This window comes from Eleutherodactylus coqui, chromosome 1 (assembly GCF_035609145.1).
Source record: "Eleutherodactylus coqui strain aEleCoq1 chromosome 1, aEleCoq1.hap1, whole genome shotgun sequence".
Classification (NCBI taxonomy): Eukaryota; Metazoa; Chordata; class Amphibia; order Anura; family Eleutherodactylidae; genus Eleutherodactylus; species Eleutherodactylus coqui.
Window position 1 is genome coordinate 4,606,313 of NC_089837.1, and position 14,589 is coordinate 4,620,901.

At 50.0% G+C, this 14,589-nt stretch overlaps 1 protein-coding gene across 1 annotated transcript in view; it reads right to left on the reverse strand.

Moving 5' to 3' along the window:
- Window positions 1–11,342: 11,342 nt before the first annotated feature.
- Window positions 11,343–14,589, reverse strand: part of ZNF513 (zinc finger protein 513) — a 39,790-nt gene continuing 36,543 nt past the window's right edge. Inside the window, exon 4 of the mRNA XM_066594334.1 lies at window positions 11,343–13,105. Within this exon, the coding sequence (XP_066450431.1) occupies window positions 12,348–13,105 (758 nt within the window). The 3' untranslated portion in view covers window positions 11,343–12,347. The remainder of the gene's footprint in view (window positions 13,106–14,589) is intronic.

Consider the following 14,589-nt stretch of genomic DNA (forward strand, 5'->3'; position numbering starts at 1 on the left):
GCTGCAGCGTCTGCGCCTCCTTGTGTCCGCCCCGCGGGTACCGCGCCTTGGGAAAGTATTTGCCCCATCCCAATTCCTGTATATTCATCATTCTTGAGTGTTTCGGCTCATCGGATACCGGGCGTACAGGACGAGGGAACGCCAGATGCTCATTTACCGTCCGCAGCCGCACGCAATTAGTAGGCTATAAGAAAGCCGAGGAACTCGGATAGAATCCAAGGACGCCTCACCCGGGTCGGATTCAAACCCACTAAAGTGTAGAAGGAGGCAGTGTCCACCGCAAGAGCTTACAGGTTAAAGACACTTTATTCCATCAGGGTCCATACATAAAGCAGACAGCTGCAGCGTTTCCATCCAGGTGATGAGCGGCGCCTGGTTTTCATCCACCCTGACCAGTCTTCCCTCCCCCAGCATGATGTTCCACCACCAGCCTTCACTGTAGGCATGGTATTGGGCAGGTGATGAGCGGCGCCTGGTTTTCATCCACCCTGACCGGTATCCCCTCCCCCAGCATGATGTTCCACCACCAGGCTTCACTGTAGGGATGGTATTAGTCAGGTGATGAGTGGCGCCTGGTTTCCATCCACTCTGACCATGCTCCTCTCCCCCACCTGATGCTCCACCACCAGGCTTCACTGTAGGGATGGTATTGGGCAGGTGATGAGTGGCGCCTGGTTTCCATCCACTCTGACCATGCGCCTCTCCCCTACCTGATGCTCCACCACCAGGCTTCACTGTAGGGATGGTATTGGGCAGGTGATGAGTGGCGCCTGGTTTCCATCCACCCTAACTGGTCTCCCCTTCCCCAGATGATGCTTCACCACCAGGCTTCCCTGTAGGGATGGTATTGGGCAGGTGATGAGCGGTGCCTGGTTTCCATCCACCCTGACCGGTCTCCCCTCCCCCAGATGATGCTTCACTGTAGGGATGGTATTGGGCAGGTGATGAGTGGCGCCTGGTTTCCATCCAACCTGACCGGTCTTCCCTTCCTCAGTATGATGCTCCACCTCCAGGCTTTACTGGAGGGATGGTATTGGGCTGGTGATGAGCGGTGCCTGGTTTCCATCCAACCTGACCAGTCTCCCCTCCCCCATATGATGCTCCACCACCAGGCTTCACTGTAGGGATGGTATTGGGCAGGTGATGAGCGGCGCCTGGTTTCCTCCAGACAGAAAGCTTAGAGGCCCAAAAGTTCCGTCTTGGTGTCACCAGAGCAGAGAATCTTGTTTCTTGCAGTCTGAGGGTCCTTTAGCTTTTCGGTAACTCCAAGGGGCTTCCATGTGTAATTAACTGGTTTTGACTCTGATATGCATTGTGAGCTGTGAGACTCCAATCAAGGTGTAGAAACATCTAACAGATGATCAAGAAAAACGTGAGGCGACCGGAGCAAAATGTGAGAGCGGAGGGTGTGAATACTTATGGCAAAACAAACCGCTGGTTGTCCTTATGGGTTACTGAGTGCAGAATGATGGGAAACCCACAAGGCCACCACAGGTAAATAGTGAGCGGGCGTGAAGCCTGTCTGGACCTGCCGCACAGACAGCCTGTCTGCCAATCTGGTAAAAGGTTTTGAAGAGCAGCGCATGATGTGGTGAAACCTAATCGACCACCAGTCAGGAAAGGGTTACACACACCAGTCAACTGCAGTCCACAAATGGAGAAACTTGGACTGGGGGTGAACCTTCCCGGAACGGCTGGCTTTCACCAAGACCGCATCTGACAACTCATCGAAAAGGTCATAAAAACGGGCACATCTCTAGTTGTACGGAAGGATTTCCGCGTTTTCATACGATGTAACAGGGAGGCAGACTCCATAGGGAAACCTGGTCTGCAAAAGCTGGCATGTCGTGGGCGTAGCGCCGGACCCGCGAGGTTTTTGTGTTGGGTTGTTGCATGCAGCAGTTAAAAAAAAAAAAAGATTATTTTTAAAGTGTGAAAAAGAAAAAACACTCTTACACTTTGGTATGGGTGTAATGGGACCGGCCTGGAGAATGACTCAAATATATTATATATACTGCCCAGAAGCCAGAATTACAGATTTTGTTATCTCACCCCTAGAAAAAATGGAATAAAAAGTGATCAAAATTTTACATGTTCCACAACATGAGATAACTGAAGCCTGGAGTTCATCCCGCAATAAACACGGCCGTCCGGAGCGCCGGCGATGGGGAAGAACAGGAATACGGCTCGTGGAATGTGGAGGCACAAGAGCAAAGCTTTAAGGAAAAAATGTGTTAAATGTACAAAAATAGCAAAACCTAAGAACTGTATAAACGCGGTATCGCCGGATCATGTGACTCAGAATAACGTTATCACACTGTTTAGTATGTGCGCTGATCGCCGTAAACATGGAATCCAAAACACAAATGGCAGAATTCATTTTTTTTCCCCCAATCTCCCTACAAATGTTCTACAATACAGTATATAGACCCAAAAATGAGGCCACATGAGGAACAAGCCCTGTATGGCCACATCACTGGGAAACACCTGCCCTGGTGGGTCTGACGGGGCCTAAGAAACCCGCCACTGAAGGGGTTAAACAGCTAACGAATCCAGTAAACATGGCACCCGCCTCTTCATCAAGCATGGACACTGTTGGCTTCCCTATACAGTGCACTAATGACGTGTTGGACGCTCAGCGCATGTTGGTGTCGGTGATGTCATCGCTGCGCGCCGCTAGCAGGAGCGTGCACGGATGAGATGTTTGCCCACTAATACCCAGGGACTTAATCCCAAACCACAAACGGGCGCCCCGCTGCCGGTAGTGCACTGTAAGAGAAAAAAATAGCGTGCCTCTGCCCATTCACAGCCACTCACGTGCCGCACCAGGGGGCAAGGCTTCAGTCTCTCTTCTCTGGTAAATTTTAACCCCTTGATGCTTTGGGGCTTTAATGTACGCCCTCCAGTGTCAGGGTTTGTAGTGGCATAAAGTGGAAAAAAGGATGGACGGCTCTCCCAAGTGAGAAGAGTGTGGAACAAACTCCCTCGGTGTAGTTAGGTCACCATGGAGGTCGGCCCCGCCACAGCCATGATCACCTGGTATGCTAAAGCCTCGACAAACAGAAGAGGACATCTGGATACGGAGAGCACCAATCACAGGCCCGATACAAAGAGCCAGGGAGGAGCCTGGGTTAGGATTTAAATGCCCCGATTGGAATTAGGGTGTCCTGAATGTGACCCCACCCCATGTGATTATGAGGTGCCATGTGGTTGTCATCGCAGTCAGACCCCACATGAAGGCCCATCGGGCTGCCAGGTCTGACTATGATGGCAGAAATACCATATAATGGAATACTGAAGTATTGCAGGATATTGTATAACTGATCAAACAATCACAAGTCCTCTAAAATAAGTGAAGAAGAGTTCATTCTAAGAAATAAAGGAAACTGAAAGTTTAAGGAAAAACATTTTATAAAAAATTAAAATAAAAGACCCCAAACCTCTTTGGTCCTGCGGACATAAACGTGCGATCTATCACAGCACCGCGGTGAGCGGCACCAGAAAAACAAATCCACACCAGAGCGGTGTCACCCCATCTCCAAAGGAAGGGATCAGAAGGTCAGATGTGCTCCAGCGTGGTACCAATAGGAGGTGCGGGGCGTCCGCACACAACTATATGGACCGAGAAGTGGAGAAGCTATGGCGGCAGGAAGTTATACATGTGGTGTCATCGTATCGCCCCGCAGAATACAGATATCATGTCATTGTGTCCTGTGAAGCACAATGGCGGCCAGCATGACAGAAAGATGAACGTAGTGCCGCATCATTAAGGGGTTAAGGATAATTATGTGGAAGTTTCACTAGAGGTCCAAAGAGATATTGGCATAGACCTTGTAGGGATGGACTGGCATCTGCTGCCAACGGATTGTCCTCCCTTGCATTGAACTCTGTCATCACGGCCGGTCACTCCCCACATACTGGCGATCTGCTGGAAGATGTCTGAACCAGAGGCCGGTGCCCAGGACCTCAACCCAGTCTGCAACAATGTGGAGGAAGCCTCAAATATGCACAGTTGACCATACAATGATCCTTCCAAGGAGTTCGGATCTGGAGCCGCCCGGCTTTACCCAGGATCTGTGTAAGAGAGCACGCCAAAAACAAATTCTACACTCACCTGTACCTCAACGGGCCGTTCACCAGACACCTCCTAGTCTTCCCATGTCCGTCCGGCAGTACTTGCCGTCCAGCAGAGGTGTCTGGTGAACGGCCCGCTGAGGGGAGTATAGAATTTTTTTTGCTGAAAGAAGCCCTTTAATGATGTAGACCCATCAAGGGGGCCCCATGAGTCCTGGACTCTGTACTTCAGATGTGCCTCATGAATGGCGGCATTGAGGATCACTTATCTCTGAGATGTTTCTGCCATCTTACAGCTTAACCCCTTAGTGATCAGCCTAGTTTTGCTTTAAGGACCAAGCGCCATCCCTCATTGACGTACCCACATGGGGGCTTGTTTTTTAGGTGGAATAAGTTGTATATTTTAGTGGCACCATTTAAAGGTCCATATAATGTGTTGTAGAACTTTTATTACATTTTGGGGGGATGGGTGGAAAAACATTTAGAGATTCCACCATTGGTTTTGTAAAAATAACCTTCTTATCTGATCGGCACGATTACTGCGAGAACACCTTTAGGGTTAATTCACAGGACCGTATATCAGCCGCCATTTTCACGGCCAGCCTATATATGCTACAATCTGAGCTGTCTTCCCCCTTCCTGACTCTCTGCCTCTCCCCTCCCCTTTGGAGCTTAGCTCCGCCCCCATCCTGGCCCTCCCCTTTGGCTGTTTGTAATGTTTGCTAAGCTCCCCATCCGCTCCCTGCCCCTTGTCCACAGCCAACGAAAGGAGGGGCTGGACAAAAAAAACAAGGCTTCATACGGGTATGCCAACAAGTTATGGTTCTTGCAATGCGATGATAATTTCTTGGTCCTTAACCCCTTAATGACGCGGCCTCTTTTTCTTTTTCCATTTTGGTTTTTTCCTCCCCCCTTCAAAAAATTTGTAACTCCTTTATTTCTCCACCGCCGTCACTGTATGAGGGCTTGTTTTTTGCGGGACGAGTTGTAGTCTTCAATGGTGCTATTTAATGGACCATAAAATGTACTGAAAAACCTTAAAAAATTCTAAGTGGAGTAAAATGAAAAAAAAAACACATTTCGCCATCTTTCCGTCTCAGCATGCGCCATACTATGCCTGGAAATGCTGGTGAATGCCATATCAACTATTGGAAGAGAGCCTCACCACCGAAGCCTTGCCGTGTTTCAGAATAAACCCACTTTGAAGATCCACTCCGAATGGAGCTTGGAGTCCCAGGAGCCTCTCCCTGTGTGTAGGGGCAGAGCTGTCACTCTAGATCATGTGTCAAATTCAAGGCCCGTGGGTCGAATACGGCCCGCCATAACATTTTTTGGTGCCCCACAAGGTCCGGCAGCAGAAAAGCCTCTTCTAAATTGGAAGGTCCTGAGCTGTGCTGGGAAGACACTCTGGTACACTGTAGACTCCTTTAGAGCCTGCCGCTGGGTGCTGGGATCGCGGTCGCCATCTTGGTCCTACACTGTGACGTTGGGTGCACACGGACTACGTGCTGTGGCTGTTGCTGCAGCCTCCGAAGCCTTTGGTGTGCACTCCCTGCAGGACAGCGCTGCTTGCCGGGGCTCAGACTGTGAAGCGGCCTGTACATCCTGGCTGGTCCTTGCTACCATCCTGCAGAGAACAGTCTGTTCCAGCCCCCCGTATCCTGTGCGCCTGCCTGTTGTGTTATACTGCTGCCTAATCTAGTGAGGAAGGGCAGCAGAGTTGGTACAAACAAATATCCTTAGATGTCTTTTATTCCTTAAAGCAGGGGTCCCCAACTCCAGTCCTCAGGGACCCCCAACAGGTCATGTCTTCAGGGTATCCTATGGTAAGTACACCTGTGGCAATGTCTGAGGCCCCGACAATAATGACATCACCTGTGCAACACTGAGGAAATCCTGAGAACATGACCAGTTGGCGGTCCCGAGGACTGGAGTTGGGGCACTGCCTTAAAGGCTCCTGTTGAGCCGAAGCGAGGAATAAGACATCTGAGGATATTTGTTTGCTCTCTGCGGCCTCGTCCATCTAGTTTACATGTGGATTGTTGGTTCGCCATCTTGTAGGCTCTGCAGACCGACTGCCTCACTGATTTCAGGATCTACAAGGTTTGTGCTGCTGGTTAACCACCTTCTTTGAATGTTTTTGGGACCCTTTCACCGGGTTCTGCTGACTCCCATAATTTTTCCTTTTCTGACTACCTGGCAGTTTAGAGCCAAATGTCTGTTGGGGAACTTGTGCCCCAGTTTTCCTGCACTGGAACCTATCTCTGGTCCGTTTCTTCTCCCCTCTCCTCTTTTTAATATATCCTTTAAAATACAGTCTTCCAATGATAACGGCCATTTGAAGATAACCATAATGCAGCTGTGGCCCCCGGTGCTAATGAGTTTGAGATCCCTCGTTTGGATGCTTATTCTGAAATACTGCTGCGTTTGCAGATAAGACGTACATGCTCGCACTGTGCATACCGGTCCTGGGATCATGCTGATTGATGTACATGCTCGCACTGTGCATGCCAGTCCTGGGATCATGCTGATCGACGTACATGCTCGCACTGTGCATGCCAGTCCTGGGATCATGCTGATCGACGTACATGCTCGCACTGTGCATACCTGTCCTGGGATCATGCTGATTGACGTACATGCTCGCACTGTGCATACCTGTCCTGGGATCATGCTGATTTGACGTACATGCTCGCACTGTGCATGCCGGTCCTGGGATCATGCTGATTGACGTACATGCTCGCCCTGTGCATACCTGTCCTGGGATCATGCTGATTTGACGTACATGCTCGCACTGTGCATACCTGTCCTGGGTTCATGCTGATTGACGTACATGCTCGCACTGTGCATGCCTGTCCTGGGATCATGCCGATTGACGTACATGCTCGCACTGTGCATACCTGTCCTGGGATCATGCTGATTGACGTACATGCTCGCACTGTGCATACCGGTCCTGGGATCATGCTGATTGACGTACATGCTCGCACTGTGCATACCTGTCCTGGGATCATGCTGATTGACGTACATGCTCGCACGGTGCATGCCGGTCCTGGGATCATGCTGATTGACATACATGCTCGCACTGTGCATACCTATCCTGGGATCATGCTGATTGACGTACATGCTCGCACGGTGCATGCCGGTCCTGGGATCATGCTGATTGACGTACATGCTCGCCCTGTGCATACCTGTCTTCGGATCATGCTGATTGACGTACATGCTCGCACGGTGCATACCTGTCTTGGGATCATGCTGATTGACGTACATGCTCGCACTGTGCATACCTATCCTGGGATCATGCTGATTGACGTACATGCTCGCACGGTGCATGCCGGTCCTGGGATCATGCTGATTGACGTACATGCTCGCCCTGTGCATACCTGTCTTCAGATCATGCTGATTGACGTACATGCTCGCCCTGTGCATACCTGTCCTGGGATCATGCTGATTTGACGTACATGCTCGCACGGTGCATACCTGTCCTGGGTTCATGCTGATTGACGTACATGCTCGCACTGTGCATGCCTGTCCTGGGATCATGCCGATTGACGTACATGCTCGCACTGTGCATACCTGTCCTGGGATCATGCTGATTGACGTACATGCTCGCACTGTGCATACCTGTCTTGGGATCATGCTGATTGACGTACATGCTCGCACTGTGCATACCAGTCCTGGGATCATGCTGATTGACGTACATGCTCGCCCTGTGCATACCTGTCCTGGGATCATGCTGATTGACGTACATGCTCGCACTGTGCATGCCGGTCCTGGGATCATGCTGATTGACGTACATGCTCGCACTGTGCATACCAGTCCTGGGATCATGCTGATTGACGTACATGCTCGCACTGTGCATACCAGTCCTGGGATCATGCTGATTGACGTACATGCTCGCACTGTGCATACCTATCCTGGGATCATGCTGATTGACGTACATGCTCGCACGGTGCATGCCGGTCCTGGGATCATGCTGATTGACATACATGCTCGCACTGTGCATACCTATCCTGGGATCATGCTGATTGACGTACATGCTCGCACTGTGCATGCCAGTCCTGGGATCATGCTGATTGACGTACATGCTCGCACTGTGCATGCCAGTCCTGGGATCATGCTGATTGACGTACATGCTCGCACTGTGCATACCTGTCCTGGGATCATGCTGATTTGACGTACATGCTCGCACTGTGCATACCAGTCCTGGGATCATGCTGATTGACGTACATGCTCGCACTGTGCATACCTATCCTGGGATCATGCCGATTGACGTACATGCTCGCACTGTGCATACCTGTCCTGGGATCATGCTGATTGACGTACATGCTCGCACGGTGCATGCCGGTCCTGGGATCATGCTGATTGACATACATGCTCGCACTGTGCATACCTATCCTGGGATCATGCTGATTGACGTACATGCTCGCACGGTGCATGCCGGTCCTGGGATCATGCTGATTGACGTACATGCTCGCCCTGTGCATACCTGTCTTCGGATCATGCTGATTGACGTACATGCTCGCACGGTGCATACCTGTCTTGGGATCATGCTGATTGACGTACATGCTCGCACTGTGCATACCTGTCCTGGGATCATGCTGATTGACGTACATGCTCGCCCTGTGCATACCTGTCTTCGGATCATGCTGATTGACGTACATGCTCGCACGGTGCATGCCGGTCCTGGGATCATGCTGATTGACGTACATGCTCGCACTGTGCATACCTATCCTGGGATCATGCTGATTGACGTACATGCTCGCACGGTGCATGCCGGTCCTGGGATCATGCTGATTGACGTACATGCTCGCACTGTGCATACCTATCCTGGGATCATGCTGATTGACGTACATGCTCGCACGGTGCATGCCGGTCCTGGGATCATGCTGATTGACGTACATGCTCGCACTGTGCATACCTATCCTGGGATCATGCTGATTGACGTACATGCTCGCACGGTGCATGCCGGTCCTGGGATCATGCCGATTGACGTACATGCTCGCACTGTGCATACCTGTCTTCGGATCATGCTGATTGACGTACATGCTCGCACGGTGCATGCCGGTCCTGGGATCATGCTGATTGACATACATGCTCGCACTGTGCATACCTGTCCTGGGATCATGCTGATTGACGTACATGCTCGCACTGTGCATACCGGTCCTGGGATCATGCTGATTGACGTACATGCTCGCACTGTGCATGCCGGTCCTGGGATCATGCTGATTGACGTACATGCTCGCACTGTGCATGCCGGTCCTGGGATCATGCTGATTGACGTACATGCTCGCATTGTGCATACCTGTCCTGGGATCATGCTGATTGACGTACATGCTCGCACAGTGCATGCCGGTCCTGGGATCATGCTGATTGACGTACATGCTCGCATTGTGCATACCTGTCCTGGGATCATGCTGATTGACGTACATGCTCGCACGGTGCATGCCTGTCCTGGGATCATGCTGATTGACGTACATGCTCGCACGGTGCATGCCTGTCCTGGGATCATGCTGATTGACGTACATGCTCGCACTGTGCATACCTGTCCTGGAATCATGCTGATTGACGTACATGCTCGCACTGTGCATGCCGGTCCTGGGATCATGCTGATTGACGTACATGCTCACACGGTGCATGCCGGTCCTGGGATCATGCTGATTGACGTACATGCTCGCACTGTGCATGCCGGTCCTGGGATCATGCTGATTGACGTACATGCTCGCATTGTGCATACCTGTCCTGGGATCATGCTGATTGACATACATGCTCGCACTGTGCATACCTGTCCTGGGATCATGCTGATGGAGGTTTTAGCAGCATGGACCTAGTAACAGGTTCCCTTTAACTTGCATTAGCCAGGCTTGAATCTGTACCCTGCCTTTGTAAAGTTTTCAGCCCCTCTCACCTTCTTGCATGTTGTGGCAGTGTGTACCCCCTCATTCTGCACTCAGTACCCCATAAGTGACAACAGAACGGGAGAAATCGTGTACATTTTTTAACAATGAAAACCTCCCATTTTGCAGTGACATAAGTATTCACACCCTTTGGTGACACTTGTAGCTCTGGGGCCTCACATTTTTCTTGATCATCTCTGAGATTTTTCTACACCTTGATGGGAGTCACCTGGGGGAAATTCATCTGATGGGACATAAAAGATCCCCCCGTCTATAGAAGGTCTCACCGCTCACAATGCATATCAGAGCTAAAACCAAGGAGGAGGACAGACCTGCCTGTAGAGCTCAGAGACAGGATTGTGTGGAGGCTCAGATCTGGGGAAGCTACAAAACATTTCTGCTGCCCTGAAAGTTCCCAAGAACCCAGTGGCCCCTATAATACTTACATGGAAGAACAACCAGGACTCTTCCTAGAGCCACCAACTCCCCAAGCTAAGGGTGAACAGGGTCTTGTAAGAGAGGAGACCAAGAGCCCAGTGGCCCCTATAATACTTACATGGAAGAACAACCAGGACTCTTGCTAGATCTGCCAACCCCTCAAACTAAGGGGGAGAAAGACCCCCCCCCCCCCCCCCAAACTAAGAGGGAGAAGGGTCTCAGTAAGAGAGGACACCAAGAACCCAGTGGCCCCCATAATACTTACATGGAAGAGGAACAACCCGGACTCTTCCTAGAGCAGCCGACCCTCCAAACTAACGGGAGAAGGGTCTTGTAAGAGAGGAGACAAAGAGCCCAGCGGTCACTCTGGCTGAGCTTCAAAGATCCTGCGTGCAGATGGGAAAAACTTCCAGAAGGTTGACCATCACTGCAGCCTCCACCAATCTGGGCTTTATGGCGGACGGCCAGAAAGAAGCCTCCTCAGTAAGACACATCAAAAGCCCCCTGGAGTTACCTAAAGGACCCTCAAACTGCGAGAAACAAGATTATCCGCTCTGATGACACCAAGATGGATCTTTTTGGCCTCTAAGCATTCTGTCTGCAGGAAACCAGGTGCTGCAGATCATGGGCCCAATACCATCCCTACACTAAAGCCTAGTGGTGGAGCGTCATGCTGGGGGAGGGGAGACCAGTCAGTGTGGATGGAAACCAGGCGCCGCTCATCACCTGCCCTATACTATCTCTACAGTGAAGCATGGTGGTGGAACATCATGCCAGAGGAGAGAAGACTAGTCAGGGTGGATGGAAAGCTGAAATAGGGATGGGTTAGGGCTTCTCGCAGGTGGAAACCGCTTTCGAGGGTCCCAATCACAACAATGTCAGGAATAGCTGCTGTAGACAATTACTTATTTGGTGCATCACAAGAACAAAGCGACTATGCAGAGTCTTAAAATGGACTTTACTGCTGGATGTCTTCCACATAACATTGCTCACAGGGAGTATAAGCACAGGTCTCTTCATTATTGTAGGAGCTGCATTGGTGCAAGAAGTCATGTAAATACTGAAATGTTGTAGGTTAAAGGGGTTGTCCATTTGTAAACTATTAGTAGCATGTCCTCAGGATAGGTCATCAATAGTAGATAGGCAACGAACCCCAGCTGAAGACCCCTACCGATCAGATGTTTGTTGGGCTATTGCATTGAGCTGCATGATACAGAAAAACGCACAGCACCATTCTTACTGTTGTGGCCATACTTAGTATTGCAGACCAAGTTCCCACTGAAATGAATGGGTACTTTGCCTGCAATACGAAGCCTGGCCACAAGAGTAAGAACAGAGCTGTCTACTTCCTGCAGAAATCAATTCAATGCATAAGCACGCTGGCCTGGAAAACAGCTGATTTGTGGGGGTCCTGGGAAACAGACCCCCATCAATCTACTATTAATGCCCTACTCAGAGGAAAGGCCATCAATAGTTTACATTTGGACAACCCCTTTGAGACAAAAAGGGTTCGGGGTAACGTATGGCCAGCATCTGGATATAATGAACACAAATATCACCCAACTTCAACTCAATGAAGACAAAGGGATATTTGGAATATTTACTGCATAAATAAGTATTAACACGAGGGGAATGTTCACATTCTGTCCAGTTTGTGTAGTTCCACCTGCTTACAAGGTCCTCAAAGTCCTACCAGTTCCGAAATATGCCCCAGCCTTCGAAATGGAGCGTGGACTCTACCAAGAAATAATAAAAAGTTCATGGCCTACATCCACCAGGGAATTGATTACTGTCCTCCAGCTCGGCAGAGGATGGTCGTTATCCACACATGAAATGTCTAGCACTAATTGGACAGGCACGTGAGTCAACCATGCAATACACCATAGTGAAACAATATGCATATGGACAGATATAACCGAGGTGCTGCCCCATCACCGCCGGTTCTTATGCTGCTGTTTCGGATTTGCTGAAGATGCTGCCATGTAAGGGAGTATGGGACTCATTCAGGCCATCAGAGTGCCCGTGAGTCTTCTGGTGCCGCTTGTAGTTGTCCCAGTGTCCTGTAGTGTAGTGGCATTGTGCACAGCGGAATGGTTTCTCCCCGGTGTGTCTCAGCATGTGGCGCTTGAGGTTCATACTCTGGTTGCAGCTATAATTACACAAACCACAGCGAAACGGTTTGTCACCTGAATGAATGCGTCCATGTCTCTTCAAGTTGGCAAGGTTGCCACAGGCATAGTCACACAGCTGGCACTTATATGGTTTCTCACCAGTATGCACCCTTTGGTGCCGCTTCAGGTTATCATAATGAGCAGAAGCGTAAGAACACAGTTGGCACTTGTAAGGCTTCTCCCCACTGTGGGTCTTCATGTGTCGGGACAAGTGGTTTGGATAATGAGTCACAAATGAACAGAGAAGGCAGGAGAAGCCTTTGCCAGGACTTCCAGATGCTGGAGGGGCATTACAACGAGGGCAGTAGTGTCCTTCAGCCACTCTGTCATCCTCATCTTCATCCTGGGGGTAGCCTTCATTTAAGACCATCCCACACGATCGACAGGTGAATGGAAAGAGCAGTTCTGGTAGACCATCTGCCGAGGGAGGTGGACGAGGAGCAGGAGAATGACTCAAAAGAGCACAAGTTGGTAAGAAGAGATCAAGGTCGCTGGTTGTCACAGGAAGAGCCAGGACTGCGACAGACACATCTGTGAGAAGAGAAAATATAACAGGTAGGATGTGGAAGACTGCTCACGTCTACAGCTCAGTGGTGGCCATCCCAACTTATAAGGGTCTTTAACAATTACTGACAACACCCTGCTCCATTGGAGGTCATGAGTGAAATCTATGGTATTGTTCTTACCTCTTCTGCCAGCCGGAAGGTGTCAGCATCCATCAACCAATGCCATCTCACCAATTCATGTTGCTGGTGCGTTCTCAGCTCAGGCTCGTAGCTCCGTGTCCGTCTCATCAGTTGTGATAATGCATCTCCTATAAGATTCTCCGTCTCTTTCATGATGAGACGCAGACACTTCCATATAGTGCCGAGCTCGAACCTTGATACAGTTGTGTGGAACCCATCTGCTAGTCACTGTTCACATTATTAGGTGTGACTGTTAGAATCGTGTTCGTAGATTTGGATGAAATGTTTATCTCAGCAGCCATATGTCTTCGCATGTCCATCCTCAGTCTGCCAGTAGCAGGCGAACTTGAGCAATAAGAGATTCATCTGTAGCAGTCACACTCCAGCCTGCTCTGGCCTAGTGTGGGACATGTTCAGGTCCTTCTTAAAATGATGCTACCCATCTCATCGCATGCTTTTCGAAGGCCTCGGTGAAACTTTTGTGCGTTCCTACCATGAGCAACCTGAATTTTCATGAAAGAAATCTGCTCACGTCGAGAGAATGTGATGTTATAGGGTGGTATTCGGTGAGATGGCGTTGTTTGATGGGTGCTGACACCTTCCGGTTGGTGGAAGTATGAATGATACTATACAGCAGATAACACTCGTGACCTCTATTTTTGTATTCTACACTCTTTGTCACAGACAATCCGCCCCCAGAAGGAGTTGTCATTTTGCCGTAAAACTCGGCATGCAGTTCCATCTCAGGCCGATCTGTAAAGGATTAAAATTGTGGTGATTAGATGAAAGGTCTTGTCACTTGAAACCTTAAAGGTCCCCCCCCTTGTGTGTAGTGACCTCTTCTTCAGCTTGTGTAGAGCTTGTGTTGTACTGCCTCTAGCTTGGATACAAGATGTGATATGGGGGTAGGGAGGCTCTAGTACCCTGTTGTACCACCTCTAGCTTGGATACAAGATGTGATATGGGCAGGCATGGCGGCTTTAGTACCCTGTTGTACTGCCTCTAGCTTGGATACAAGATGTGATATGGGGGGGGGGGGGGGGCTCTAGTACCCTAGTGGGCCACCTCTAGCTTAGATACAAGATGTTATACAGGGTGCATGGAGGCTCTAGTACTCTGTTAGGCCACCTCTAGCTTGGATACAAGATGTGATACAGCTAGGCATGGATGCTCAAGTACCCTATTGGGGCGAGCGCTAGCTTGGATACAAGATGTAATACAGGCAGGCATGGAGGCATACATGTTCTATATGGTATCCTGCAGCATATTGCTCCACATTTGCTGTAACTGAGCCTTTAGATGGTGCAAACTTGTAGGCTGTGGCAGTTG